The following is a 26,969-nucleotide window of genomic DNA, read 5'->3' as shown; positions in this document are numbered from 1 at the left end:
TGACAGGCGGAGGGAGCCATGAAGGGGGGCGCCCTCGAGGCCGAGGTTGGGCAATCAGCACCGGCTGGTCAATGTCCAGGTGTGCTGGCTTCAACTGGTCAATCAACACGGCCTCCGGCCGGCCCCCCATGTCCAGCACAAAGGTCGTCTGCCCGTGTTCCAGCACCCGGAACGAGCCCTCGTATGGCCTCTGGAGTGGCATCCGGAGGGCATCACGGCGCAGGAAAACGTATGGGCAGTCCCGGAGGGCTGATGGCACATGCGGGCGAAATGTCCCATGGCGGGACTTCGGTTTAAGGTGGATTATGGCGTCCCCTGCTGCCCCAGCGCCGACGGCACGAATCCCCGAGCACCGTGAGTGGCGACCCGTACACGAGCTCCGCTGATGATGAGGCCAAGTCCTCTTTAGGAGCAGTCCGAATGCCCAGCATGACCCACGGCAACTCGTCCATCCAGTCCGGGCCGGAGAGTCGCACCTTCAGCGCTGCCTTGAGCTGCCGGTGGAACCTCTCCACCAGACCGTTAGCTTGCGGGTGATAAGCCGTGGTGTGGTGCAGCCGCACCCCGAGCAAGCGAGCCATGGCTGACCACAGCTCGGAGGTGAACTGTGGCCCCCGGTCCGAGGAGATGTGCGCCGGCACCCCGAAGCGATCAATCCAGTGCGCGGACAACGCACGTGCGCACGTAGCTGTTGAAGTGTCGGCCAGCGGAATAGCCTCCGGCCACTGCGTGAAGCGGTCCACCATCGTGAGAAGGTGGGTGATGCCTCAGGACGGCGGAAGAGTCCCCACAATGTCCACGTGGAGATGGTCGAATCGCCGGTGAGGTAGAGCAAACTCCTGGAGAGGCGCCCGGACATGGCGCTGGATCTTCGCCGTCTGGCACGGAATGTAGGTGCGAGCCCAGTGGCCAACCTGCTTGCGCAGACCGTGCCATATGAAACTAGCGGCCACTAGTGCCGTTGTCGCCCGGATTGATGGGTGAGACAGTCCGTGAATTACCTTGAAAACCCTCCGGCGCCAGGGACGATGGGGCGCGGCTGACCGAATGATACATCGCGCAGGATCGTCGCTCCTCCAGGACCGAGAGGGACATCCTCGAGGCGGAGGCTGGAGATTCAAGATGGCGGCGCTGGCTTAACAACTGCGGCCCACCTGCAGTCCGTCTGTTTTTTTTCTTTCTTTTTGTTCCTTTGTCATGTTTTAGTTAATTTTGTTTTATTAAGTTGTGTATGTGTGTGGGTGGGGTGGGAGAAACATGTTTTGGTCTCTTCCTTCGGGGGATGCGACTATTTTTCTGTCGTATTCCCCGTCCCCGTCTCTGTCTGCGCCGAGGCCTAATGGCGGAGCTGGCGGCCTCGGAGCTGTGGCAGCGGCAGCGGAGACCCGACTCGGCCTCGGAGCTGTGGCAGCAGCAGCAGCGGCAGCGGCAGCGGAGACCCGGCTCGGCCCCGGAGCTGTGGCAGCGGCAGCGGAGACCCGACTCGGCCCTGGAGCTGTGGCGGCAGCAGCAGCAGCAGCGGCAGTGGAGACACGACTCAGCCTCAGAGCTGTGGCGGCGGCAGCGGAGACCCAACCCGGCCCCGGAGCTGTGGCGGCGGCAGCAGCATAGACCCGACTCGGCCTCAGAGCTGTGGCGGAGGCGGCGGCAGCATAGACCCGACACGGCCCCGGAGCTGTGGCGGCGGCAGCAGCGGCAGCAGAGACCCGACTCGGCCCCGGAGCTGTGGCGGCGGCAGCAGCGGCAGCAGAGACCCGACTTGGCCTCAGAGCTGTGGCGGAGGCGGCGGCAACCGTGGCGGCAGCAGCGGAGACCCGACTTGGCCCCGGAGCTGTGGCGGCGGCAGCGACCACCTGCGGAGTTTGAACCGGCCCGTTCGCATTGCACGGTTGAGCCGCGGGATTTACCATCACCCGGTGGGGTCATAACATCTGGAGCCTGGATCACCTCGGCGCAGAGGGAGAACAAAGAGGGAAGAGACAGTGACTTTAAGATTTTGCCTTCCACCACAGCGAGGAGGTGTTTGGTGAACTCACTGTGGTGGATGTTAAATTTGTGTTGATTGTGTGTTTTTGTCATTTTTTATCATATGTATGACTGCAGGGAAACGAAATTCCGTTCAGACCGAAAGGTCTGAATGACAATAAATGAATCTAATCTAATCTAAAATGGCAGTCCGGTAGGCGGGCATCTCACCATCTGTGAGCTGTGCCTCCGCCAGGGCAGAATAATCAATCCTGGGCGCCACCTCGAAAACGGCGTCGATAGCAGGGCGGGACAATGCGTCAGCCACCTGGTTCTCTTTCTCCTCGACGTAGCGGATGGATGTGGTATATTCAGAAATGTAGGCCAATTGCCGCTGCTGTCGTGCGGACCAGGGCCGCCTCTGGACTGAACCACTCCCGTGCCGAGGGGTTCGACAGTTAGGATGGCCTGACCGTTGGGAGCCGCCACAATGTGTTCAAAATAAACCACCGGTGGTTTGAGAAACATCTACAAATGTTATAGCTTTGTAAAACAAAACTATGAAAGCCATTATACTAATTGAAAGGTTAACACAGCAAGTTCAATTAACTTTTCACCTAGAGAGTTGTGAATGTGGAATTCTCTGCCACAGTAGGCAATGAAGGCCAATTCACTGGATGTTTTCAAGACATAGTTAGATACAGCACTTAGGGCTAAGGGAATCAAGGGATATGGGGAGAAAGCAGGAACGGGCTACTGATTTTGGATGATCAGCCATGATCATATTGAATGGCGGTGCTGGCTCAAAGGGCCGATGGCCTACTCCTGCACCTATTTTCAAAAAATAGAGACTTTTGGATTTTAAAAACCCTTTCTAGTGTAAAGAAAGCATATGGGAGTATTTGAAAAGGAAATTAGGAGAGCCAAGAAGGGGTCCAAAATATAAATGACAGCAAGACTTTTTAAATACTTTGGCATTTTCCATAATATGTTATGAGAAAGAGGTTACTAATAGAAAGAACAAGGTCACGAGGGACAAAATGGCAATCTGTGCATGGAGCTGGAAGACATAGGCAAGATCTTAAATGAATACTTCTGCTTAGTGATTACCAATGAGAAGGACATTGGTGTTGGAGAGTCCAGATAGTCAGATGGTCGAATTCCAGAGTAAGTTACCATTAAAAAGGTGTTTTCACTGCACATTTCACCCGAAGGTGCAGTGAAACAAATTTGCCAGCAGCGATACACTTAAAAAGAACACACAATAGACAATAACATTTAATACAAACATCCACCACAGCATTCTTCAATGGAAGGCAACAAAGTACAGCCAGTCCTCCTCGTTCACACATGGTCGGAGCCATAAACCCTCCGCAGTCGCCGCTACAGATGGCCCGATGTACAGGCCCTCTCATCGGGATGATTGAAAATTTGACGTCGGGATGGTCGAATACACTCGACTTGGAGGTCTCGAATCGGCACTTTCCTACCGGTGACTGCGGCTTCAGGATGTTATAGTCCATGCCCAGCCATCTTCAACCTTGGTGTCCCAGGGAACCTCATCCGTGATGGTGCAGACGGTAAAGGGGCAGTCCCATTGCGCCGACCTAATCTGCGAGTTCAGACAAATTTTCCCTCGACTCAAACTCGCAGCATGGTCGACACGAGGTCCTATGAGGTCACTGGAACTCTCCTTCATGCTCGAGGGAAGTTCCCAAATACTCGTGGCCTCTGCTAGGTAGCGGAAAAATTTTCAGCATGTTGAAAATTTTTCCGCAAGTAAAATTTAGTCGGCATGGTTCTTTTTGACTCGTAGTGCAGTGGAGTGGGGTCGCTATTTAGTTACAGGCAGTCGAGGGCAGCCGTAGGCAACCTCCTTCGCTGACCGGGCATTTGATTGGCTCATTGGAGTTTTCAAGTCAAGTCAAGTCGGGTCAAGTCAAGTTTATTCGTCACTGCACGAGAAGTGCAGTGAAATGAAAAGTGGCAATACTTACGGATTGTGCAAAAAAACTACAAAACAGAATGGAACAGAATCAAATATTCACATATTACATATTTGTGGGAGAAAAAAAAGAAAAAAGCAGCAATTTTAAAAAGACACCAAACAGTAAATTGGTACAGTAAAGAGTCCCTGGTGAGATAGGAGTTTACAGTCCTAATGGCCTCTGGGAAGAAACTCCTTCTCATCCTCTCCGTTTTCACAGCATGACAACGGAGGCGTTTGCCTGACCGTAGCAGCTGGAACAGTCCGTTGATGGGGTGGAAGGGGTCTCCCATGATCTTGTTGGCTCTGGAGTTGCACCTTCTGATGTATAGTTCCTGCAGGGGGAGCGAGTGTAGTTCCCATAGTGCGTTCGGCCGAACGCATTACTCTCTGCAGAGCCTGCTTGTCCTAGGCAGAGCAGTCCCCAAACTAAATTGTGATGTTTCCGGACAAGATGCTCTCCACAGCCGCTGAGTAGAAGCACTGGAGACACTCTGAATTCATCACTCGGGACCAGGGAAAGCCGACCGGTAGGTAAAATGGCTGCTAAACTTTATTATACTTCTTAAAAGTGTCTCCCACCCTTCTCTCCCCTTCCACCCCCCCCCTTCTCCGTGATCTCTAAAGGACTTACAATAATACAATAATACAATACAAATTTATTATCATTTGAGCCCCAGTGAGACTCAAACGAAATGTTGTTTCCACAGCCATACAAACAAAGACACTGTCTTACAGACATACACATAATTAAATTCACACAAACATCCATCACAGTGAAGCCACTGTGATGGAAGGCAAGTCTTTTCTCTCCCCTGTTCTCCGTGTCTCTCCCGATGTCCCTCCCGATGTCCAAGCCCCAGGCGGGCGATGATGAGTCCCACGGCCATTTTAGGCCGCGCGGGGCGATTTACGGCCCCGCTCCCGGTCTGAAAGTCCAAGGTTGGAACCCCCACGGGCGATGGTGAGTCCCACGGCCATGAAGCCGTGCCGGGTGATGTACTGTCCCGGTCCGGGTTGTTCCAACCCCGTGACACCGGCTGGAGAAGTCGCGTTGCGGGAGCTCCGGGAAGCGGTCTCTCTCTCTCCTCCCAGACCCGCGAGCTCCCGATGTCACAGTCCACCGGACCTGCGGCTGCGTTGCTGGAGCCTCCGAGCCCCAGGAGTCGAGTCGCAGCAGCGAGTCACCGCCGCTCCCCACACTCCGAGGCCGGCCACCCCCGACGATGGTGAGTCCGCAGATCCGCAGCTGTCCCGAGCCCCTGGGTCGTTCAGGCTGGAGGCCGCTCCACGGTGCTAGGCCCCAACGACAGCCGAGACCCGACAAGGAAAAAGTCGGGTCTCCCGGACAGGGAAGAGATTTAAAACAGTTTCCCCCTCCCCCCCCCCGCCCCCCACATTTGCACATTTAAAAATACTATTAAAAAACACCAAACACTACATTTAACTAGACAAAAATAAAAAAAAGACAGACAGGCTGTAGGGGCCGCTGCAACGGGTGAGTCGCGCCGCCGTACACCTTTACACTGTGCAGCCGTTTACCTTCCTCTTCATCGCGGGTGTGAATTTCAGACAGCGCTCCCCCGTTTTCCCTGGCCCCCACCTTTGTGGTGTGTGTGTGTGTGTGTGTGTGTGTGTGTGTGTGTGTGTGTGTGTGTGTGTGTGTGTGTGTGTGTGTGTGCGCGCGCGCGCACGCACGCACGCACGGTCAGTCGGTCCAGCTCGCAATTTCAACGCGGACGGTCGATCCAGCTCGCAGTTTTCCAGGCAAGTGCCCTTCAACTTCAAGGTCAATGACACTCTTCTTAACTCACAAATTAGGTCGCCGCAGTGGGACAGCCCCTTAAGACAGCCCAGTTCTTCCTACTGCCTCTGGTCCAGCGTCCACTGCCGCCGCCGACTCCTTCCATCTCCTCTCCAGATCCCAGTCATCGGTTTCTCTCTCCCAGTTCAGCGGCAGGTGAGCCAGGCTCAAAAAGGCCTTCATTTGGGCGTGGCTTTCCAGGACTCTTGTGGTCATTGGTTTCACATGCTTATTTTTATTTCGGATCTCCAGCATTTGTATTTATTTTTAATTCCCATCAATGATATTTGACCATGTCAGATATATCTCCTGCCTGAGGCACAAATCCAGAGGAGCAAACATGTATCCCAAGCTGCAGTGGAAATCAAGGGATAAATCTGCTGGGCTAACAGATTATAAATTTTCAGCTATGAGATGTGGACTATGGTATAACATTTGAAAACATTGGTTCAGTCATTGCTGGAGTACTGCATGCATTTCAGGTCACCACGTTACAGATAAAACAGAATACATTGGATTGTGCAGAGGAGATTCACTAGAGTCACTAGACAGAATCTGGAACACAACACAAAAACACCCATGATATTTAAGAAGAACTTGGTTGTGCACCAAGGCATTGAAGGTTATGGGTCAAATCCTGGAAAATGAGATGATCACAGATGTGTACTTAACGAGCAGTGAAGGCGTAAGGGTTTATTTCTGTACTATTTGACTAATACAGACGACAGAAAAAAAAACTTTAGAATGTCATCTCTTAGTTTTAATCTGGTGGAAAGCAATTATGTTCCATTTTCATAAACTTTAGTTTCATTATTAACTTCACTACCAATTTTCATCCTGCACTCAAATTCACTTGGTCCATCACTGACATCTCCCTTCCGTTTCTTGATCTCACTGTCTCCATTAGAGGAGAAAGACTAACGATAACAACCTACTGACTCCCACAGCTATCTAGACTACACTTATTCCCACCATGCCTCCTGCAAAGACTCTATCCTCCACTCATAATAAGTCCATACTAGGACGTCGGAGATATCCTAATTTGTTAGGGAACAGAAGTTCCCCTCGTCCATCATAGCTGAGGCCCTCACAAGGGTCTCCTCGATATCACGCAGCTCCGCTCTTGTTCCCATTTCCCCCAGTCGCAACAGGGCCAGAGCCCCCTAGTTCTCACCTTTCACCCCATCAGCCGTCACATACAGCACATAATCCTCCGACATGTTTGTCACCTCCAACGGGATCCCACCACTAGCCGCATCTTCCCATCTCCACCCTTTTCCATTGTCCGCAGACTGTTCCCTCTGCAATTCCCTGGTTAACTCATCCCTTCCCACCCAAACCACCCCTTCCCCAGGCATTTTCCCTTGCAACCACAGGAGATGCAACACCTGTCCCTATACCTCCTCCCTCGACTCCGTCTAAAGACCCCGACAGTCCTTTCAGGTGAGGCAGAGGTTCACTTGCACCTCCTCCAACCTCATCTACACTATCCGCTGTTTCAGGTGTGTGCTCCTACATATCGGCAAGACCAAGCGCAGGCTCGGTGCTCGTTTCGCTGAACACCTTAGCTCAATCCGCCTCGGTTTTCGCGATCACCCGGTGGCCAAACACTTTAACTCCCCCTCCCATTCCCATACTGACCTTTCTGACCTCGACCTCCTCCAGTCAGAGTAAGGTTCAACGCAAATTGGAGGGAAAGACCCTCATATTTCTCTTGGGCAGCTTACAACCCAGCGGTATGATATTGATTTCTCTAACTTCAAGTAACCCTTGCGTTCTCTCTTTCTCTGTCCCTCCTCCACCCTACCTCCCCGACTAGTTTCACTGTACTACTGATTAATTTTACCGATTGTATGCTTCGTTCTCACCTTCCCCGTAGCTTACAATGAACTATTCTATATTTACTTGAGCAGCATCTGCTTTGTATTGTATTCAAATTTATTGTTTGATATGTCGTTTTCACATTACCCTTCCATATCTCTAATCTCCCTCTCCCCTGACGCTCAGTCTGAAGAAGGCGTCTCAACCCAAATCATCACCCATTCCTACTCTCTGGAGAAGCTGCCTCTGTCAGCTCCAGCCAGGCAGAAGTTCTAAAGCCCTGGCGGCAGGAGGCAAATTCGACCCGTCAATCAGTCGCAGAAGTCCTGATGAGATCAAAAGATCAGCCGCCTCATCCGACCTGGTCACCAGATTTTCTGGGGACCTCCTGGGGAGATTTCAAGTTCACTCTCCTGATTTTGATGGGATTAAAGGAGGCACCAGACAATCAGTTGCCATAAAATCAGTGGTGGACCAGGCTGTAGTATGCTTTCTTACCACTCCTTTATGCTGGTTATCTGCCCTCTATTGTTCTAGTCTCGATGAAGGGTCCAGACCCAATATTGTACCTGTCCATTTCACTCCACAGATACTGCCTGACATAGAGTTCCACCTCATTTTATGCTCCAAATTCCAGCATTTTTCTTCTTTTCCATTTCATCCATTTATGGATACTATCAGGTACGATGTATACAAATACTCCCAAGAGTCTGCAATTACTCCGCACTTTAACGCAACCTCCCAAAATGACAGTTCTCCAGATTAAACTTTATCTGACATTCTTCCATCCGTATTTCCAACGGAGCTAGATTGTGCTGTGCACAACTCCGTTGAAGTGGCAGGCAGTGCACGGGATTATTTACCATTGCTTGCGTCAGGCTGACTCCTTGACCTGGTGATGGCGGCGGTGCTAAGACTGCAGCCCCTTCCATTTGCGGGCCTGACATCGCTCCTGCCGGCCTGCGATGCTCCTTTGGTCCCGGGCACTTGGTCGGCGCTTGTTTTGCCTCTCCCACGTCCTCGCCCGCGGCCCCGACCAGCCTGTCGCCAGGCGGGCTCCATGGCCCCTCTCCCTCGCCTCTACAACTGCAGCGTCCCCACACCGGCCATCCAGGTCCCAGCACCACCAACTGCGCATGCCCGGCAGACACGCGGCATCGATTCACTGCGCATGTCCGCTGCTAACCCGGTGCATTGCGGGGATTGTAGTTCACATTCGCAACGTCATCCAACGACGTGCGGGGCGACGGAGTTGCGGTTTCGGTGGGCGTGCGTGCGTGCGGGCGGTGAGCGCGCCAAGGGGCGGGGGTGCGCGGGCGTGCGGGCGTGCGCGTGCGTGTAGGGGCGGGGGTGGGGACGGGGAGGGGGAGACTGTCGGCGCGTCTCCTTCAGCGGACTCGCATGACTTCCCCTGACACCAACGTCGCTGTCAGGCTGCTTGCACGCTCCCCAGCCAGTCTGAAGCGGTGAGTGAGTGTCCGCCCGCCCGCCCTTAGTTACCGAGCCGCGACTGCACCAGCACCACAGGGCCCGGCCACCCCGAGCGGGGCCTCGCCTGTCTGCAGCCCGGCCGGCCGGCTGCAGTTACCGGGGTCTGGCCCTGCTCAGTTTCGTGCGGACAGCGTATATTTTACTTTCCTGTTGCGGGAATCTCTTCAGTTTTTTCCTTGCAAATTTCTGAATTTGCTGCAATTGCGGTCATTTCCGCATTCTTCACAGTGTTAAATTAATAAATTCGGAGCACTTGGCAGCGTCAATACTAATGTAATGCCGGTTGATGTTCAATTAATTGTGAATTGTCAATAGTTAATCACACCACTTCAAATGTGCAACGGTTCTTGTCTATTTATGCATATAACCTATATTTTCAGTTCAATCAATCGGATGCCAGGTGACTGGCATCATTGATTAACCTCTCACTTCAACAGACTTCGGCTGCCATCTACTTTAAGGAAGCCTCCATTATTTCAGTACCCAGGAAAAATAAGAGATTTGTCTCAATGCCAACCAATAGCTCTAACAACCAACCATAATGAAAGAATTTTAATGACCCACCAGTCTTCCGGCCAATCTAGACCCCTTTCAAATTTGCATACACGAAAAATGGGTCTACGGAGAACACCATTGCCCGTGCCCACCATTGAGCTCTGGATCATCTTGACAATAAGAACACTTATGTTGGTATAATATTCACTGATAACAACGTGGCCTTCAGCACAATAATACTGAATAAGCTCTTGTCTAAACTCCTAGATCTTGGTCTTAGGACCTCCATCTACAACTGGTTTCTGGATTTCCTAACCAGCAGACACCCTCTACTTCCACTATTGTGTGGTCAAGTGTAGCACCAACCCAATGTAGGTTGGCAATAATACCACTGGTGTTGGCTGGATTAACAATAACGATGAGACAGAACACAGGAAAGAAGATCAAGAACCTGCTGTCATGGTGTCAGAAGAATAATATAGCCCTTAACATTAGCATGAAGAAAAAGTTTGGAGTTGGCAGTTAACCAAAGGAACCATGGAGTGAGAGGGAGAACACAATCATGTCATCAATGTAGCCTTTATAGAGATGGTTAACTTCTTCAAGTGCCTCGGCATCCATATTATTAGCATTTGGTCTTTTCACACTGATGTAATGTTCAAAAAAGTAGATAAGTTGATAAAATGTTGGAGTACTCAGTGGGTCAGGCAGCATTTCTGGAGAATATAAATAGGTGATGGTTCAGATCTGGACCCTTCTTCAGACCACCTTCTTGAGTTTGAAGAAGAGTCCCAACCTCAAACACTACCTGTCTGAAGAAGGGTTTCGGCCCGAAACGTTGCCTATTTCCTTCGCTCCATAGATGCTGCTGCACCCGCTGAGTTTCTCCAGCTTTTCTGTGTAACCTTCGATACTCCAGCATCTGCAGTTCCCTCTTAAACACTACCAATACTGCCTGATCTGCTGAGTTGTTCCAGCACTTTTTGGTAAACCAACACTTCTTCGTGTCTCCACCTTGAGCAAATTACTACAGCGTCTGAGAGATTTGAGGAGCATGAGGATTTTCTGGAACATGTGCAGCTGCACTGCAGAAAGTTTCTGATGGGATACATCTCAGCCTGGTATGACAACCACACTGCTCTTAACTGTCCGAACCTACAGAAAGTGGTGAATACAGAACATAACAGGCTCGTAACTTCTTTCAACCCAGTCCATCTTAATGGTGCATTACATCAGCAAGATTGGAAGTTTTGTCAAGGATGTCAGCTATCTTGGCCATTCCTTTTTCTCCCTTCTACTTTCTGGGAGAAAGTACAGGAACTTGAACAGCCAGACGTCCATACTTAAGAACAGCTTCTGCCTCACGACTGTCAGCCCCCTGAATTTATCAACTCTTTCAAATTTACTTCACAGAGGTGCTGCCAGTCTGCCACTCACACTTGCTCTTCTTAACTCTCTAATTCCTTGTTGTACTTTAGTATTTTTTTGAAATACTACAGACTGAAGAAGGGTCTCGACCTGAAACGTTGCTTATTTCCTTCGCTCCATAGATGCCGCCTCACGTGCTGAGTTTCTCCAGCATTTTTGTCTACCTTTGATTTTCCAGCATCTACAGTTCCTTCTTAAACATTTTGTCTACTCCACTGCAAAATCTCCTCAAGGTATGCCTACTTTGAAGAAGTTCTCCTCCTCTCTCCAAAATGAAGAAGGGTCTCGACCTGAAACGTTGCTTATTTCCTTCGCTCCGTAGATGCCGCCTCACCTGCTGAGTTTCTCCAGCATTTTTGTCTACCTTTGATTTTCCAGCATCTACAGTTCCTTCTTAAACATTTTGTCTACTCCACTGCAAAATCTCCTCAAGGTATGCCTACTTTGAAGAAGTTCTCCTCCTCTCTCCAAAATGAAGAAGGGTCTCGACCCGAAACGTTCCCTATTTCCTTCGCTCCATAAATGCTGCCTCACCCGCTGTGTTTCTTCAACATTTTTGTCTACCAGAGATTCCATTACAATCTTTGCACCATTTTGCCTATTGCTTTTATTGATTTTATTACTTTATCATCATGTATGCGGTGTACTCTTTATGTGAACAAGGAATTATGTTGCATCCTTGTTTATATGATAATAAACTAACCTGAACCTGAATCCATTCACATTGTTTTCTAATGGTCTTGTTCAGAAAAAGTGATTTGCAATTCATATGATGCAGTGCCTCGACCCAAAATACAAATTATCCCTTTGGCTCAACAGATGTTGCTTGATCCATTAAATTTCTTTGCAGTTTGTTTTATGCTCCAGATTTCAATGCTTGCAGTCTCTCGCATCTCTGTGTATGCATTTCACTGGCTCTTTTCGCAGACTGGAACTTACTTTGTGTATTGTGACTGATTAGGAGGTTCTATCTAAATTCTGTTAATCCAAAAAAACTGCATATGCTGGAAATCTGAAATAAAAATGGAAAACGGTTAAAGTTCACTGCATGGTATGCAGCAAACAATGGTAAGATAGTTTTTGCACAGAGGATATCTGGCCACCTGATTGTTTCTAGAATTTTTTGTATTTCATGTCTACTTTTGATAGGAGCAATTAGTTGAATAAAACAACCAACCTTTTTGTTTTTGGGGAAAGAACCATAATCATGTAATTAAGTTGTCTGTGGACTGTTTACCTGAGCTTAGTTGTTTATGTCACATTTCACAATTGTTTTTTCCCACCAAAGACATATCCCTTGATGTATTAAAATTAGTACTGTAGTTAAAATCCAGGATGTGATTGTTATGGGATTGCATAGTAAAACTTCCGTATGTGGCAGAGGAGGCCTGAGATCAACAGATGTACAGTGCCCTCCATAATATTTGGGACAAAGACCCATCATTTATTTATTTGCCTCTGTACTACACAATTTGAGATTTGAAAAGGGGAATTACAACGGGATCTGGGGGGTGCTTGTTCATCAGTCAATGAAAGTAAGCGTGCAGGTGCAGCAGGCAGTGAAGAAAGCGAATGGCATGTTGGCCTTCATAACAAGAGGAGTTGAGTATGGGAGCAAAGAGGTCCTTTTGCAGTTGTACAGGGCCCTAGTGAGATCACACCTGGAGTATTGTGTGCAATTTTGGTCCACTAATTTTAGGATGGACATTCTTGCTATTGAGAGAGTGCAGTAGGTTTACAAGGTTAATTCCCAGGATGGCGGAACTGTCATATGCTGAAAGAATGGAGCAGCTGGGCTTGTATACTCTGGAATTTAGAAGTATGAGAGGGGATGTTATTGAAACATATAAGATTATTAAGGGTTTGGACACGCTGGAGGCAGGAAACATGTTCCCGATGTTGGGTGAGTCCAGAACCAGGGGCCACAGTTTAAGAATAAGGGGTAAGCCATTTAGAACGGAGATGAGGAAATACTTTTTCTCACAGAGAGTTGTGAGTCTGTGGAATTCTCTGCCTCAGAGGGCCCTGGAGGCCGGTTCTCTGGATACTTTCAAGAGAGAGCCAGATAGGGCTCTTAAAGATAGCGGAGTCAGAGGATATGGGGAGAAGGCAGGAACGGAATACTGATTGGGGATGATCAGCCATGATAATATTGAATAGGGGTGCTGGTTTGATGGGCAGAATGGCCTACTCCTACACTTATTGTCTATTGTTTATTATCTATTATAATACAAAAAATCACGTGGTTAACGTGCACATTGTCAGATTTTAATAAAGGCCATTGTTAAACATTTTGGCTTCACCGTGTAGAAATTACAGCAGTATATATATATATATATATATATATATATATATATATATATATATATATATATATATATATAGTCCCCCCCATTTCAGGGCACCATGTTTGGGACAGCAATGTCATGTAAATGAAAGTAGTCATGTTTAGTAGTTTGTTGCATATCCTTTGCATGCAATGACTGCTTGAAGTCTGCGATTCTTGGACATCACCAGTTGCTGGGTGTCTTCTCTGGTGATGCTCTGCCAAGCCTGTATTGCAGCCATCTTTAGCTTATGCTTGTTTTGGGGGCTAGTTTTCTGTTCAGCATATAAAAGGCATGCTCAATTGGGTTCAGATTCGGTGATTGACCACTCAAGAATTGGCCACTCAAGAATTGATCATTTTTTAGCTTTGAAAAACTCCTCTATTGTTTTAGCAGTATGTTTGGGATCATTGTCTTGCTGTAGAATGAACTGCCGGCCAAAAATTATGGAGGACACTGTAACTGAATGAATGTAAGACCCAAATGTAAGTTGTACAATTTGCACATTAGGTTGGACCTCAATATAATACATTTTTAAAATATTGCCATGTGATTTTGTGCAGGCAGTTAAGAAGGAAGTAGAGGTTTTGTTGATTGCCTAAAGGAAAATATGGCATCTACAACTGTACACATTTTGTGATATGTACTTGTCATATCCCATTGCACAGATGAGTTCAGGATGTAAATGAAAATTGTGCATAGTCAACATGTAACATTGCACAACAGGATTTATATTATGCTGGTTACGATAGTAGCAATTTATTCTGCTGCCCTCAACCTTTCTGACTGACACTCAGCTGTCCTGCTGGGGCTATTTGCAGCTCGTGTTTTAAGCTACCACGCATGTGCAGCCAAATATGGAAGTGGGATACGGGGTGAAGTTAAGACAATGTTGCATCTGATCTCTGCTCCACTTACTATTGAGTAGTGGAGAGCTACTGTTGACGAGAGAGGGCAGGTGCATTTTGCATGCAAATCTTCAGTTTTATATCAAGAAGGACCATGGAAGAAAGTAGAATAATCTGTGGATATAGGAAAACATTTTACTCTGAGTTAATGTTTTCTTCAGTATTTATTTATTTCTTCAGGTGTGTGTAATTGGATTTAAATTTTACATGTGTAATTTCTGTAAATGAATTTTAAAAATATATTTGGATTGCTTGCAAATTTCTTTGACTATCAGAGGTGTTTAATATCTGTCCAAAAGCATTTGATTGAAACTGCTCGAAACCATCAGAGCAATCTGCTGCTGGTGGAGACTGAGGAAAATTAGGGCTTTAGTGTAAATTCGCAATTGGATACATATTGGAGGCTGCCCTGTCTCACACGGAAACATCTTGGGTGCACAGAGTCAGCTTGTTCAATTCTGCATCCAGAAAATAAAAGTTGGCTTCATGGTGAGTGTACATGATGGGTTGGGTCGAGCATCATCTGCTTGTCTGGGATTTTGCTTTGATTGATGTTTGATATTTTGTAAGCGATTCCTGTAAAGTTTTATTTTCAGCTTTGTCTAAGAACAGGCAAACTTTACAAGAAATATTAACAACACTCAGTCCGTTTGGCTCAACTTCAGTGATGTATGGCAAGCTATTATTTTGAATATGCGTATGCCAGCAGAAATAACAATATAGAAATAGAATAATCTAATAGGTTCTTGGATCTCATGGAAAAACCTTGAACTTTGTTTGCAAATAAAATAATTGCAAATTGAGGAATTTTATTTGAATTGTTATATGAAATGTTTTCACTTAGTAGTTCATAATGATTCATCTGCACTGAAAACAGTGAATACTTAGTGTTAAGTAAATTCACATGTAAATGATTTAAAGTAATGAAATAAAACATATAATCAATAAATGGGAGACTTTAACACTAACCAAAACAACTTTTTATTTCTTTTAGGAAACGTGAAGTTGCCAAACAATTGATTGAAGGTTACTACTGTCAGTTAACAAAAGGCTGTGGAAATGAGTTCTGTGCAAATGGCAACTGTGCTTCCTGCCCAGGGTTCAAGCAGTTGGACAATAATCAAGCTGCGGCCAGAGCTCTGGAGTTATATCGGACCAGGGCAGAGTTATGTGTAGGTTGGCCGACTAAAAAGCTGAGATCATTGCTTTGTCAAAATATTTCACACGACAAGTTTAAACATAAAGATCTCAAATCTGTTGCGGAAAATGACACTGACGTAATCTGCAGTGAGAAACAGAAGCAAGACAGCTTTCAAGGTATAGTTTTTTCTTGTAGAGTACATGCTAATCGAGAAAAGTTCTTTTAAAAATTGAGTTACTATTCTGCTTATCTTAAAACATTAATGCTAAATAAGAATCAATGTTTAATATATCTTTTGTCTATGTACATTTAAATCATTGCTGCTTCATTGAGAGGCAATTCCAATAGTGCCTCGTCCTCTCATGCTTTTATCAAGCACTCTTGTTGCTGAATGCTACCACCCCGATCTCCTTTTTGCTCAGCCCACTAAAACCATTGTTGTGCTGCTGTGTTGACAAAAAAAAAGACACATCTCTAATTTTCAAAGCATTTCAAAGATTAAAAAATGACCAAAATTGGTTTTAATGTGAGGTTCAAACAATTTAGAAGATTATAAAATAATAATGGTTTATCAAATTCCCCCCAACACCTCTTCCCCATTCACTTCCACTAAAATGTAATGCAAAGCACCCATGTCAAGCCTAAAGTGTAAGTTATAGGGAATTTGCTCTAAATTCATGCAATGCTCACTGCATTGGAATGCAAACTGCAAAATAACTAACTGCTGATCAGAATAAGATTTCAACATTTGTTAACGTGTGAAAATCATTAAGATGTAAACATTTACACAGGAAAAAAATCACGTGCAGTTAAACAATAGGATCTAGCATGTGTTTTTAAGACATAATAAAACACCTATTATTTTCCATGTGTCACATTTCATATTTTTGTGTGACATATAAGTAGACCATTTGGTCCATTCAGTCTGCTTGTCTTGGAGAGTCCCATCAATCTCATTTCCCTGCTTACTTTCTTTGTCCTGTTTGCTCTCACCTGCCCTTCAACTCTACATTGATTCTTCGCCTTACATTGGGGCAATTTACAATGGCTGTTTAAGTCACCAACGAGCATGTCTTGGAAAATAGGAGGAAACTTGAGCATCTGGGGAAAGCTTAACATACACAGGAAGAAATTGAAAACTCCAGACAGCACCCTAGGTCAGGATTGACCCTAAGTCACTGGAGGCATGTTGCAGCAGTTTACCTGCCAATATTAGAGAAAAAAGAAATTAGAAACATGTAAAAGTTACTTTAGTGATTTCACGAGAACCAGAATTAAGTGTTTTTTCCCTTTATAAAGGTTTTTCTCAAAATGTTATCATTTGCATATCAGAGCACGGTGAAATAAGGTGCTGATCTACTCAATTGTTTCCCAATGATTGTAAAGTAACTGGTGATAATTCTTTCTTATTGACAATCATATAATTCTGATAAAATTCTGATATAGTTCTGATGGCTTCTTTTATGAAAAGTGAAATGTCTACAAACGTAGATTGATTAGGTCAACATTGTATTGTAGTTATTTATGTTGAGATAATCAGATATCTTTCCATCTATGTCCTCTGATTTCTGAATAATTTACTTTAATTTCTAGACATAAGCTACCTTACTGAAGAAAAAGTAAATGAAATTCTTAATGTTTGCAATGAAACTGGAGACTTTTCACTTCTGGTGCGTGTTATTGGTCGGATATTCTCCAGTGCGGAAAAGCTTGTTAAGAGCTTTAGGAAACCAGAAATGCAGAAAACATGCTTGAACTGTCTACCAAAAAACACACCAGCTGATGTGGAAAAAGGTGATAAAACAATAACCGTGTTTGGAAGCGAAGATTCAGTACCTTGCTGCTCTCAACAGAAATCATGTGATTGTCTTGCGCAATCAGTTAAGCCAGAAGATGTAACTGTTGATGTGAAATCTGTTCGGAGAGTGTACAGAAAACTACTTTTACATAACCGGATTGAAACCGCACTGATTAATGCTTTGATGTATCTGTCACCAGACGTGGAATGTGATTTAAGTTATCATAATGCTTACAACAGAGATTCAAACTACCTAAATGTATTCATAATTGTCATGGAAAATCATAACCTTCATAGCCCTGAGTATCTGGAATCAGCCTTACCTATGTTCTGCAAAGCAATGTGCAAGCTTCCGCTGTCAGCACAAGCCAATCTAATTCAACTGTGGTCAACATACAGCTCGAATGATACCCGCAGAATGATTGAGGTCTTTCAGCAGCTTATTACATACAAAGTTATAAGCAATGATTATAGTTCTCGAAATTTGGTGAATGAAGATGATGTCGTAGTTGCAGCAACTAAGTGTCTGAAATTGGTGTACTATGCAAATTTGCTGGGTGGAGTGTTGACCTTAGAGAATGATGATGAAGAGTCCTCACAAGAAACCAGAGAGAGGAATTTGCAACAGAATCTTTTAATCGAGGACACCAATTACAAGAAAGGTCCCCGGGTGGACCCGTTGGAAAAAATACTTAATTTTAAGACTATTGACTGCTGTCGACCAGTCGTACCTTATGATGAATTTGTTAATGAATCATTAAATAATGTCCTTGCAGTGGATAAAGACTACATATTTTTTAAAGTGGATAGCGAGAAGAAATTTTCTTTCTTGACTTGTCCATTCCTCCTTACTCCCTATACAAAAAGTCAAGGCCTCTATTATGACAACAGAATCCGAATGTTCAGTGAACGCCGCATAACTGTGCTGTACAACTTGGTACAAGGACAGCAAGTTCAACCTTATCTTCGACTAAAAGTAAGGCGTGATCATATGATTGATGATGCACTTGTACGGGTATGTACTTTTTTTTGTGCTAAGCTATCTTTTCTAATTGCCAATGCCAAAGAAATGTAATTATATTTGTTAATAGATTTAATTTAAATTCCCAACAATCACTAGCTTAGTTTGGAGATACAGCGTGGAAACAGGTCCTTCGGCCCACCGAGACTGCGCCAACCAATGATTACCAGAAGCCAATCAACCTACAAACCTGCTTGGCTTTGGAATGTGGGAGGAAACCGGAGCACCCAAAAAAAACCAGGCGGCAATCACAGGGAGAACGTACAAATTCCGTCCAGACAGCATCCGTAGTCAGGATTCATCTCCACTACTGTGCCGCCAACTAAATGGCTAAAGAATCATTTTATTTCGAATAAAACACATCTTTAAATTAGTTTCTATTGTTTTGGGTAATATAAAAGCAAAAAAAAAAAAAAACAGATTTGGAATATACCCAAAGTATTAGAAAAAACTATAGAAAAGGCAGTATCTGGGGAGAGAAACAGAGGTGTAAATGCCAGTTTTTGGCAGCATTTTCAGAATCAGAATCACACTTTATTCGCCAAGTATGTTTTACAACATACGAGGAATTTCATTGGCTAGGTCAGTCATACAATTAAAAGCAACAAATCACTCAAAAACACATTTTAACATGAACATCCACCACAGTGACTCCTACACATTCCTCACTGTGATGAAAGGCGAAATAAAGTTCAAGTCCTTCCTAATGTTCTTCCTCGGTCGGGGGTCTCGAGCCCTCCTTTGATGGGATGATCTTGACTCACGTAGCCGGTGGCGTTCGGGCCCTCCGCCTTGAGGCGTTCAGCTCCTGCATTAGGGGAAGGTCGGCAGCCCCGCACTAGACGATCGAACTTCACGTCGGGGCTGGTCAAGCCTTCCACGATGTTGGAGCTCCTGACTAGCCTCTACTAAGACTGCGAGCCCTTGATGGTAAGTCCGCGGTGGGAGCGATCCCAGGCAAGGGATTCGCTCTGATGTTAAGTCCGCCCCCCGCGGTGGGGCTCACCACAGTCCGAGGAGGCTTCCAGCTCCATCGATGGTAGGCCGCAGAACCCGGAGAATGTGATCCGAAAATTGATCACATCTCCAGGAAGGTAAGAACTTGAAAATAAGATTTCCCCGATCCCCTCCCCCCTCCCCCCACATAAATCAAACCAAAGAACGTTAAAACAAACTTTTAACAAACTAAAAAATAACAAATAGAAAGAAAAAACGAACAGACTGCCTGCAGGGCTGCCATCTTCCCGGCGCCCCTGGTGGTCTTTTAATTCTATTTGACCCCTTGCAAACATTTAGTCATTATTCTTGGTTCTTTCCAGCCTGCAGTCACATTATCTGGACTTTAAACAGTGGTGTTGGTGATTTACATGACTGTATTCCGTATCAAGCATTCCGGATTAGGATGGCACAGTGGCTCAGCTGGAATAGCTGCTGTCTCATGGAGCCAGCAACCCGGATACGATCCTTACCTTGGATACTGTCTATGGAGTCACTCCGTGTGTTTTCACCCACATCTCGTGTGGGTTTTCATTCACATTCCAAACACGTGCGAGTTTGTAGGTTAATTGGCTTCTGAAAATTGCCCCTAGTGTGTAAGGAATGGATGCAAAAGTGGGATAACATAGTACTTGTGAGAATAACTCATTGATGAAATGTGTGGACTTGGTGGGCTGAAATTCCACTATTAAAAATAGTTTAAAATATTTAATAATAATATGAGAAACACTATAGTCTGGGTTTGTTTTCTTTGGAACTGAAAAGGCTGATAGGTTGCATGATTGAAGTGTATTCAATTCTGAGATCATAGGGTAGATAGAACCTTTTTTTGATTGGTAAGGGTGTTGAGGATATGGTTTTAAAATAAAGATTAGGAAATATAAAGGAAATTTGAAGAATTCTTTCTTTTCGAAGGTGATTGAAACTAGGAACTCCATGTCTGAGGCCACGTTGTAGGCAGGTACTCTCTCAACATTTGAGTTGGTGTACATTTTAAACAGCAAAGCACCAAAGATTATGGCTAGTGCTGACAAATGGTTTAGTCGTGATGGCTGGCACAGACATGGTGTCTGTTTCTGTGATATATAATTCTTAACTCTATGACCAATAGAATAATAATTTACTTTTCGGGCAACTTGAAATATTAACTATTTATAGACACAAAATGCTGATGTAACTCAGCGGGACAGGCAGCATCTCTGAAAATGAGAGATCTCTCATTTTCACACCTTACCCTTCCATGTCGCTGTGTCTCCCTCTCCCCTGACTATCAGTCTGAAGAAGGGTCTCAACCCAAAACGTCACCCATGCCTTCTATCCAGAGATACTGCCTGTCCCGTTGAGTTACTCCAGCATTTTATGTCTATCTTCGGTGTAAACCAGCATCTGCAGTTCCTTCCTACATATTAACTGTTTATGTCCATGGATTCTACTTAACCTGCTGAGTGTTTCCAGCATTTTTTGTTTTAATTTCAGATTTTGAGTTCCAATATTTTTATTTTATAATATTGCCAATAATGTATTTTTAATGTAGATTTAGACTAGATATGGGCGATAACATTTGCTTTCTCCTGCTATTCCTTAGCTGTAATCACGGAGCAGTACATAAATAGACAATTGGTTCACCAACTGAAATTATATTTCATTGCACTATTGCTGTATGTTATTCGGCCCTATCAATCTGAACTATGTTTAATAATAATATGCTGCTGTTAGTTTTGGCAAATTTCGGCTCGTTCATTTGAAAATAACTTGATTTTTAGCTTTCCCTTCCACTGTTATTTTTCACAGTTTTGTTCTAAAATAGTTGGTGATTTAAGTGATGCTGATTGTGCATGTTACCACGGAGGATGATCCTGAAGTAGGCTTGAACTTTCACTGTAGGTCCACCAAATTTTGATTCACTGGTCACCAAAATGAGTATGGAAAAAAGACAAATTGTTAAGTGGACAAACGCAACCTTCAACCTCCTGCAAAATGTAGCAAAATTTGTAGCAAAATGGCCATTGGATTAGGGAAGCCCCTAAATTACAAATTTGAAATCTTTCAGTACGTATGATGTAATTTTTTACATTGAACCACCTTTAAAGTAAGGTCTAGTGTGTCTGAAGAAGGGTCTCGACCCGAAACATCACCCATTCCTTCTCTCCAGAGATGTTGCCTGTCCCGCTGAGTTACTCCAGCTTTTTGTGTCTATCTAATGTGTTTGCAGACTTTGATCAGAAACTCAACTGTGTAAGAGCAGGTCAGGAACTGGCTATCCTATAGAGAGTGACTCTTCCTTACACCCCAAAGCTTTTTCATCATTCACAAAGCACTAGTCAGAAGTGGTAACATACCTGATTGTGCTTCATTAGATCACATATGTAATTAGTCCTGTGCCTTTTATCATTCTTTTAAATGATGGAACCATGTTGGGGCACAGTGAGACTTCTGTTGCTTGAATCCCGAAAGTCCCACGGTCATGATAGTTATTCCCTCAGGAGCATGTTAGAGTAATATTATGAAGTGCATGTGAAGTTTATTATTTCAGTTGCCTTATTTGTATCATTTGCAGTTGGAAATGATTGCCACAGAGAATCCATCAGATTTGAAAAAGCAACTGTACGTGGAATTTGAGGGTGAACAAGGAGTGGATGAAGGTGGCGTTTCCAAGGAATTCTTTCAGCTGGTTGTTGAAGAGATTTTTAATCCTGATATAGGTATTATTTTTCTAACATTCGGACATTGATTATTTCAGTAATCTATTTTTTTTAATTTTTTTTTTATCTATGATTGCAGATTTCTTGGACTTAATAGTCATGGTATGAAAGGAAGAAATAAAATTTGTTGAAGGCATCATCCTTGGATTATAACATTGATAGATCAAAATGTTTTTCGAAAGAAATTCTGGGAAATCGGGCATGATTCAAATGTGATGATATTTGTAATTCAGTGTACTGAAAATCCAATTTCAAACATTTGCCATGTTTCTTTTGTGCTTGGAAATTGCCATTAATCTCAGTTTAGATGATGCATTTCTGTAATTAAAAATGAACTAGTAAAAAGGGATGAAGGAAGAGAAGAATGTATCATGTTCAGTAGAGGATTAGTGCACAGCTCTTGACAGAAAATTTCATGTTGAAGATTACATATTATAAACCTGTATAGGAAGAGAAAGAAAGATGGATGTCAAAAGACCAATGCATCAAGCATTCTCCTAAATGGTTAGATTATTGAAATTTCCTTATTCCAATGGCCACATTTTTTTTTTCTTCCCATAGGAATGTTTACTTATGATAGCTATACAAAACAATTTTGGTTCAACCCTACCTCTTTTGAGAATGATGGACAATTCACACTAATTGGAATAGTGCTGGGTCTAGCAATATACAATCACTGCATTCTTGATGTCCACTTCCCTATGGTGGTTTACAGAAAATTGATGGGCAAGAAGGGAACTTTGGAAGATCTTGCTGATTCGCATCCAGTAAGTTAATCCTGTAATTACTATGTTAAGGTTAATTTTCATCATATTTAATTAAATACATATTGCAATATAAAATAATAAATCAACATAAAATTATTTGTGAATCAACAGGTGATTTGATAGCAAATGGATTTCAGCAAACAAAGCTATTGTATAGTTGGATGGATCAAGTGCACAGTGGTTCAGCTTGCAGAGCTGCTGCCTCAAAGTTTTAGAGACTGATTCAATCCTGGTCTTGGGTAGTGCCAATGTCGAGTTTGACTGAGTTTCATCTGGGTGTCCTGGTTTCCTCAATCATCCCAAAGACATGGGTTGGTGGATTAATTATCCCCCGTGAGTAGGTAAATGGTAAAAACAGGGGAGTTGATAAAAATGTGGGAAGAATAAGATAGGATTAATGTAGAATTAGTGTAAATGAATGGTTGGTGATTTGCATGGATTTTGTGGGTTAAAGGGCCTGCTTTCGAGTTAACGAAGCTTCCTTCATCTTGGAAATGTAGGTATTCTAAAACAATCCTCTCCTCAACACATCTCTTCCAGTAATTTGGACCCAGGCTGCATAATGGACCAACGGCATCAGCTTTCTAATATTCTCAGTATAAATTGTAATCTACAATTTATAATATCTGTAATCTATGTGTCTAATATTTGTAAGAGAGAGACATTTTACAAATTAGAAGACAGGTTATGGCCAACCACAGAAATTGACTGGAAGTTGTCAAGAAAAGGTTGGTGAATTGTTAAAAGGGGCCACAATCCATAGAAGTATTCAGTGTAACTTTGTAAATGTGTTATTTGCAGAGCTTGAGCTGTTGAACAGTATCGCTTATTAGGAATATCATTCTTAAAGTGACAATGAACAACCATAGCAATTGTGAAAATGCCTAGTTAGTGCTGAGGGACAACATGAGACAACTTTTATTGTGTCTAAGTCATAAAGGGAAAATGGGTCACATTTTTGTTCCTGAGTGTGATCTTGCAATCCTTACAGAAACGTTGACTGGGGACATTGCCAGGTTTGATTACAAAATTGATGCAATTAGTCTATTGGGCAACCCGTGTCAATGTCCAAATTATTGAACGAGGTGGAAAATGAGTTGAGCAGAATTTTTTTGAATACCTTTCTTTCTAAGCACTTGTATTAGTGCGTGTTTCAGGGGTTAGAAGGCAGGAGAATGGAGTTAGGAGAGATAGATCAGCCATGGTTGAATGGCGGAGTGGACTTGATGGGCCGAATGGCCTAATTCTGCTCCTATCACTCATGACCTTAAATGGAGTTAACCATTTAAAATCTAAGTCTGAAGAAGGGTCTCGACCCAAAATGTCACCCTTTCCTTCTCTCCAGAGATGCTGCCTGTCCCGTTGAGTTACTCCAGCAATTTGTGTCTACCTAAAATGTAAGTGAAGCATACAAATGCACTTTTGGGTCATAATTAGAAAAAATGCATTTTTGCAATACTGATCCATAACGGTCGTTGTGGAGATTCCGGAGGTTGACACGAAGGAATGAAGTTAGCGACTGGTTCGTACGAAAGGTAAACAAGAGAGTGTGTTGCCAAATTGAAGATTGGCTCAGTTTCTTTGTTTTGATGACCAATTTATGCACAAAAAATGTTTTATTGACTAAAAATGTCAGAAAATATATTATAAACGGTCGTCGTGTTTTTTACACCACGATGTTTTTAATATATTAAATGTGAATATAAGAAAAATAATGAACTCTCCCAAAAATCACTACTACCATGGGATGATGAAAATTTGTTTAAGAAGGAACTGCAGATGCTGGAAAATCAAAGGTACACAAAAATGCTGGAGAAACTCAGCGGGTGCAGCAGCATCTATGGAGCGAAGGAAATAGGCAACGTTTCGGGCCGAAACGGTCTGAGGAAGGGTTTCGGCCCAAAACGATGATGAAAATTTGTCTGTTATGAAAAAAGTTTTTGACGTTCAGTTTTGAAGTTATCTGATTTATATCTGTTATTTGTAAGGTTTCACATGATGGGTAGATTTTTGTTAAGAACAGTGTATTGGTGTAAAAACCTGAATTATAATCTAATTCCTCAAAATCTCTCCAGTATTGTAAAAATACTCAAATACATACATATTCATTTCAGCAAATAACATATACATTCAAGATGTTGGAATGGAATTATTTACCATCAACAATTTATACTGATTATGGGATTGGATAGAATTAGACTAACATACATACAGATTGTATTTGAGGGACAATTTTTGATATATTATACATTGATTATATGAAACTAATTTTTTGCAGGTACTATATCGAAGCTTAAAAGATGTCCTGGAATATGAAGGGAATCTCGAAGAAGATATGATGATCACTTTTAAAGTATCGTACAATGATTTATTCGGAGTGCCAATAACTCATAACCTAAAAGAAAGCAGCGAGGACATTCCAGTAACAAACCAGAATAAGAAAGTTAGCATCACATTGATCTTATTTGTCAAATATATAGTCATTAAGATGCATATAATGAAGCAGTTATGTTGTGTTCCAAAGCATGTCTATGCATATGGAATGAGGTTGGTTCCTATTATTTTTTTAAAAAAGCCTACAGTCAGAAAGTGGAGGGACAGTGCTGATGTGTAAGTTATATCTCCGTTATCTTGCACATTACTCCACAACTTGTTTGAAAGTTAATGGCTGAGTGCAATAAAATATTGAAAAGTGCTGGCAGACACAGGGTAATAAGAAACAATTTATAACTTCTGAAAATTGAAGCCATCAGTTGTTTTTGTTTCAATAATTTGATTTCAGCTCTTGAAAGTATAACTGCAAAGAAGTGCTTCAGAAGTAAATTTGATGGATTCCCAAATACATTTGCACATGGATTGATGTAGTCTAGAGTTCCTTTGGTTCTAGCTGACCAGATACATTTGACATTGAATGATTACATTTGCTCTATATCATCGATACCAAAATATCTGAAATAAAATAAAAATAAAATCGGCTCCAATTAATATTTTACAATGTACTCACTATTTTTGTGAATAAACATGGTCAATTCAAATTGGCAAGTAGCAACGATAAAGCAGTTGGATTTTTTTGAAGAATAAATTTGAGTCAGAAAATTGAGAGTTCCTTGACCTTCAAGAATTATTTAATATCCACTTGAATGGAGCCTAATCCAGAAGATGACCATGTAAATGTTCATATTTTCCCCAATTCTCCAATGTTTACTTTGCACGTAATAGTATTTATTCTCGCCAAATTGTATGTGTTGTGTTATATTTCAAACATTAACTGTCTGATTTAATTTCTCTCATGCAGGAATTTGTTCAACTATATACAAATTATATTCTGAACCAGTCAGTGGAAAAACAATTCAGAGCATTCAATCGGGGTTTCCATATGGTTACAAATGAGTCCCCCTTGAAATACCTTTTCAGACCAGAAGAAATTGAACAGCTAATCTGTGGCAGCAAAGTAAGTACTGTTTAGATTATTCTAAATCTGGATTAATGAATGGTTGTATACCACCAGGTGAATATTTTTCTTATGTTTATCTGTTGACACTAGTGACATAGTATGTTGTTAACACAATGTGTTTGGCTTTGAGACCAGGAAAAGATGGTCCACTTCGGGAGCCTACTCTTAGCAAAGGCAGATGTTAATGAAATACACCACCACTTTCAATGCACCCGCAGAGCTTTTGATCTATCATCAAAAATATAATCAAAAAGAGGATTTGAAGTTCAACACATGAATCAGCACTGATACATATCCTTCTACATGCTCCTGAGACCTAGACAACCATAGCACCATCTTAAGGCACTGGAAAAATATCACCAATACTGTCTTCACAAAATTCATTAAATTCTACAAAAGAGTAAGCGCAGCAATGTCCTCATCATTTCTCAGAACAATATCCTCAGGATTAAAGCTGCAGTGGGTGCATTGGGTGGGACATATCAGTTGCAAGGCCATCACCAGTTTTGTCAAATAGATACTCTGATATGAGCTGTGTGTGCAAATCAAATATACAAATATTTCCTCAAAGCTTTCTTGAAGAAATGCAACCTTCCTTCTGACTTGTCGGTGGGGGCGCTGCAAGACGGCTGCCCTGCCACCTGCGGCCTACGTCATCCTGAAGCCGCGGTTTCCGGTAGGGAAGCACCGATTCGGGACTTACCTTCCAGACGAGAGGCCTGTCATCTGGCCGCCCGTAGCGGCGACTGCTGAGGTTATGGCCCCCACCACGGGGGGAAATGGAGGAGGACTGACTATACTTTCTGCCTTCCACCACAGTGAAGAATGCTGTGGTGGATGTTTGTGTTAATTTTTTTATTGTGT

At 43.4% G+C, this 26,969-nt stretch overlaps 2 protein-coding genes across 2 annotated transcripts in view; one reads left to right on the top strand and one right to left on the bottom strand.

The window, feature by feature from the left end:
• The window catches only part of nfxl1 (nuclear transcription factor, X-box binding-like 1), a 116,330-nt gene extending 107,595 nt beyond the window's left edge, over window positions 1–8,735 (bottom strand). The window contains exon 1 of the mRNA XM_055636659.1: window positions 8,441–8,735. Within this exon, the coding sequence (XP_055492634.1) occupies window positions 8,441–8,639 (199 nt within the window). The 5' untranslated portion in view covers window positions 8,640–8,735. The remainder of the gene's footprint in view (window positions 1–8,440) is intronic.
• A 195-nt stretch (window positions 8,736–8,930) lies between these two features.
• The window catches only part of LOC129697914 (ubiquitin-protein ligase E3A-like), a 35,903-nt gene continuing 17,864 nt past the window's right edge, over window positions 8,931–26,969 (top strand). Inside the window, exons 1-7 of the mRNA XM_055636647.1 lie at window positions 8,931–9,043; window positions 15,221–15,543; window positions 16,961–18,180; window positions 21,740–21,884; window positions 22,446–22,651; window positions 24,930–25,094; window positions 25,947–26,102. Of these exons, the coding sequence (XP_055492622.1) occupies window positions 8,979–9,043; window positions 15,221–15,543; window positions 16,961–18,180; window positions 21,740–21,884; window positions 22,446–22,651; window positions 24,930–25,094; window positions 25,947–26,102 (2,280 nt within the window). The 5' untranslated portion in view covers window positions 8,931–8,978. The remainder of the gene's footprint in view (window positions 9,044–15,220; window positions 15,544–16,960; window positions 18,181–21,739; window positions 21,885–22,445; window positions 22,652–24,929; window positions 25,095–25,946; window positions 26,103–26,969) is intronic.

This window comes from Leucoraja erinacea, chromosome 1, assembly GCF_028641065.1.
Source record: "Leucoraja erinacea ecotype New England chromosome 1, Leri_hhj_1, whole genome shotgun sequence".
Taxonomy (NCBI): Eukaryota; Metazoa; Chordata; class Chondrichthyes; order Rajiformes; family Rajidae; genus Leucoraja; species Leucoraja erinaceus.
Note: the sequence above shows the minus strand (reverse complement) of the source record. Positions and strands in the feature narration are given on the sequence as shown.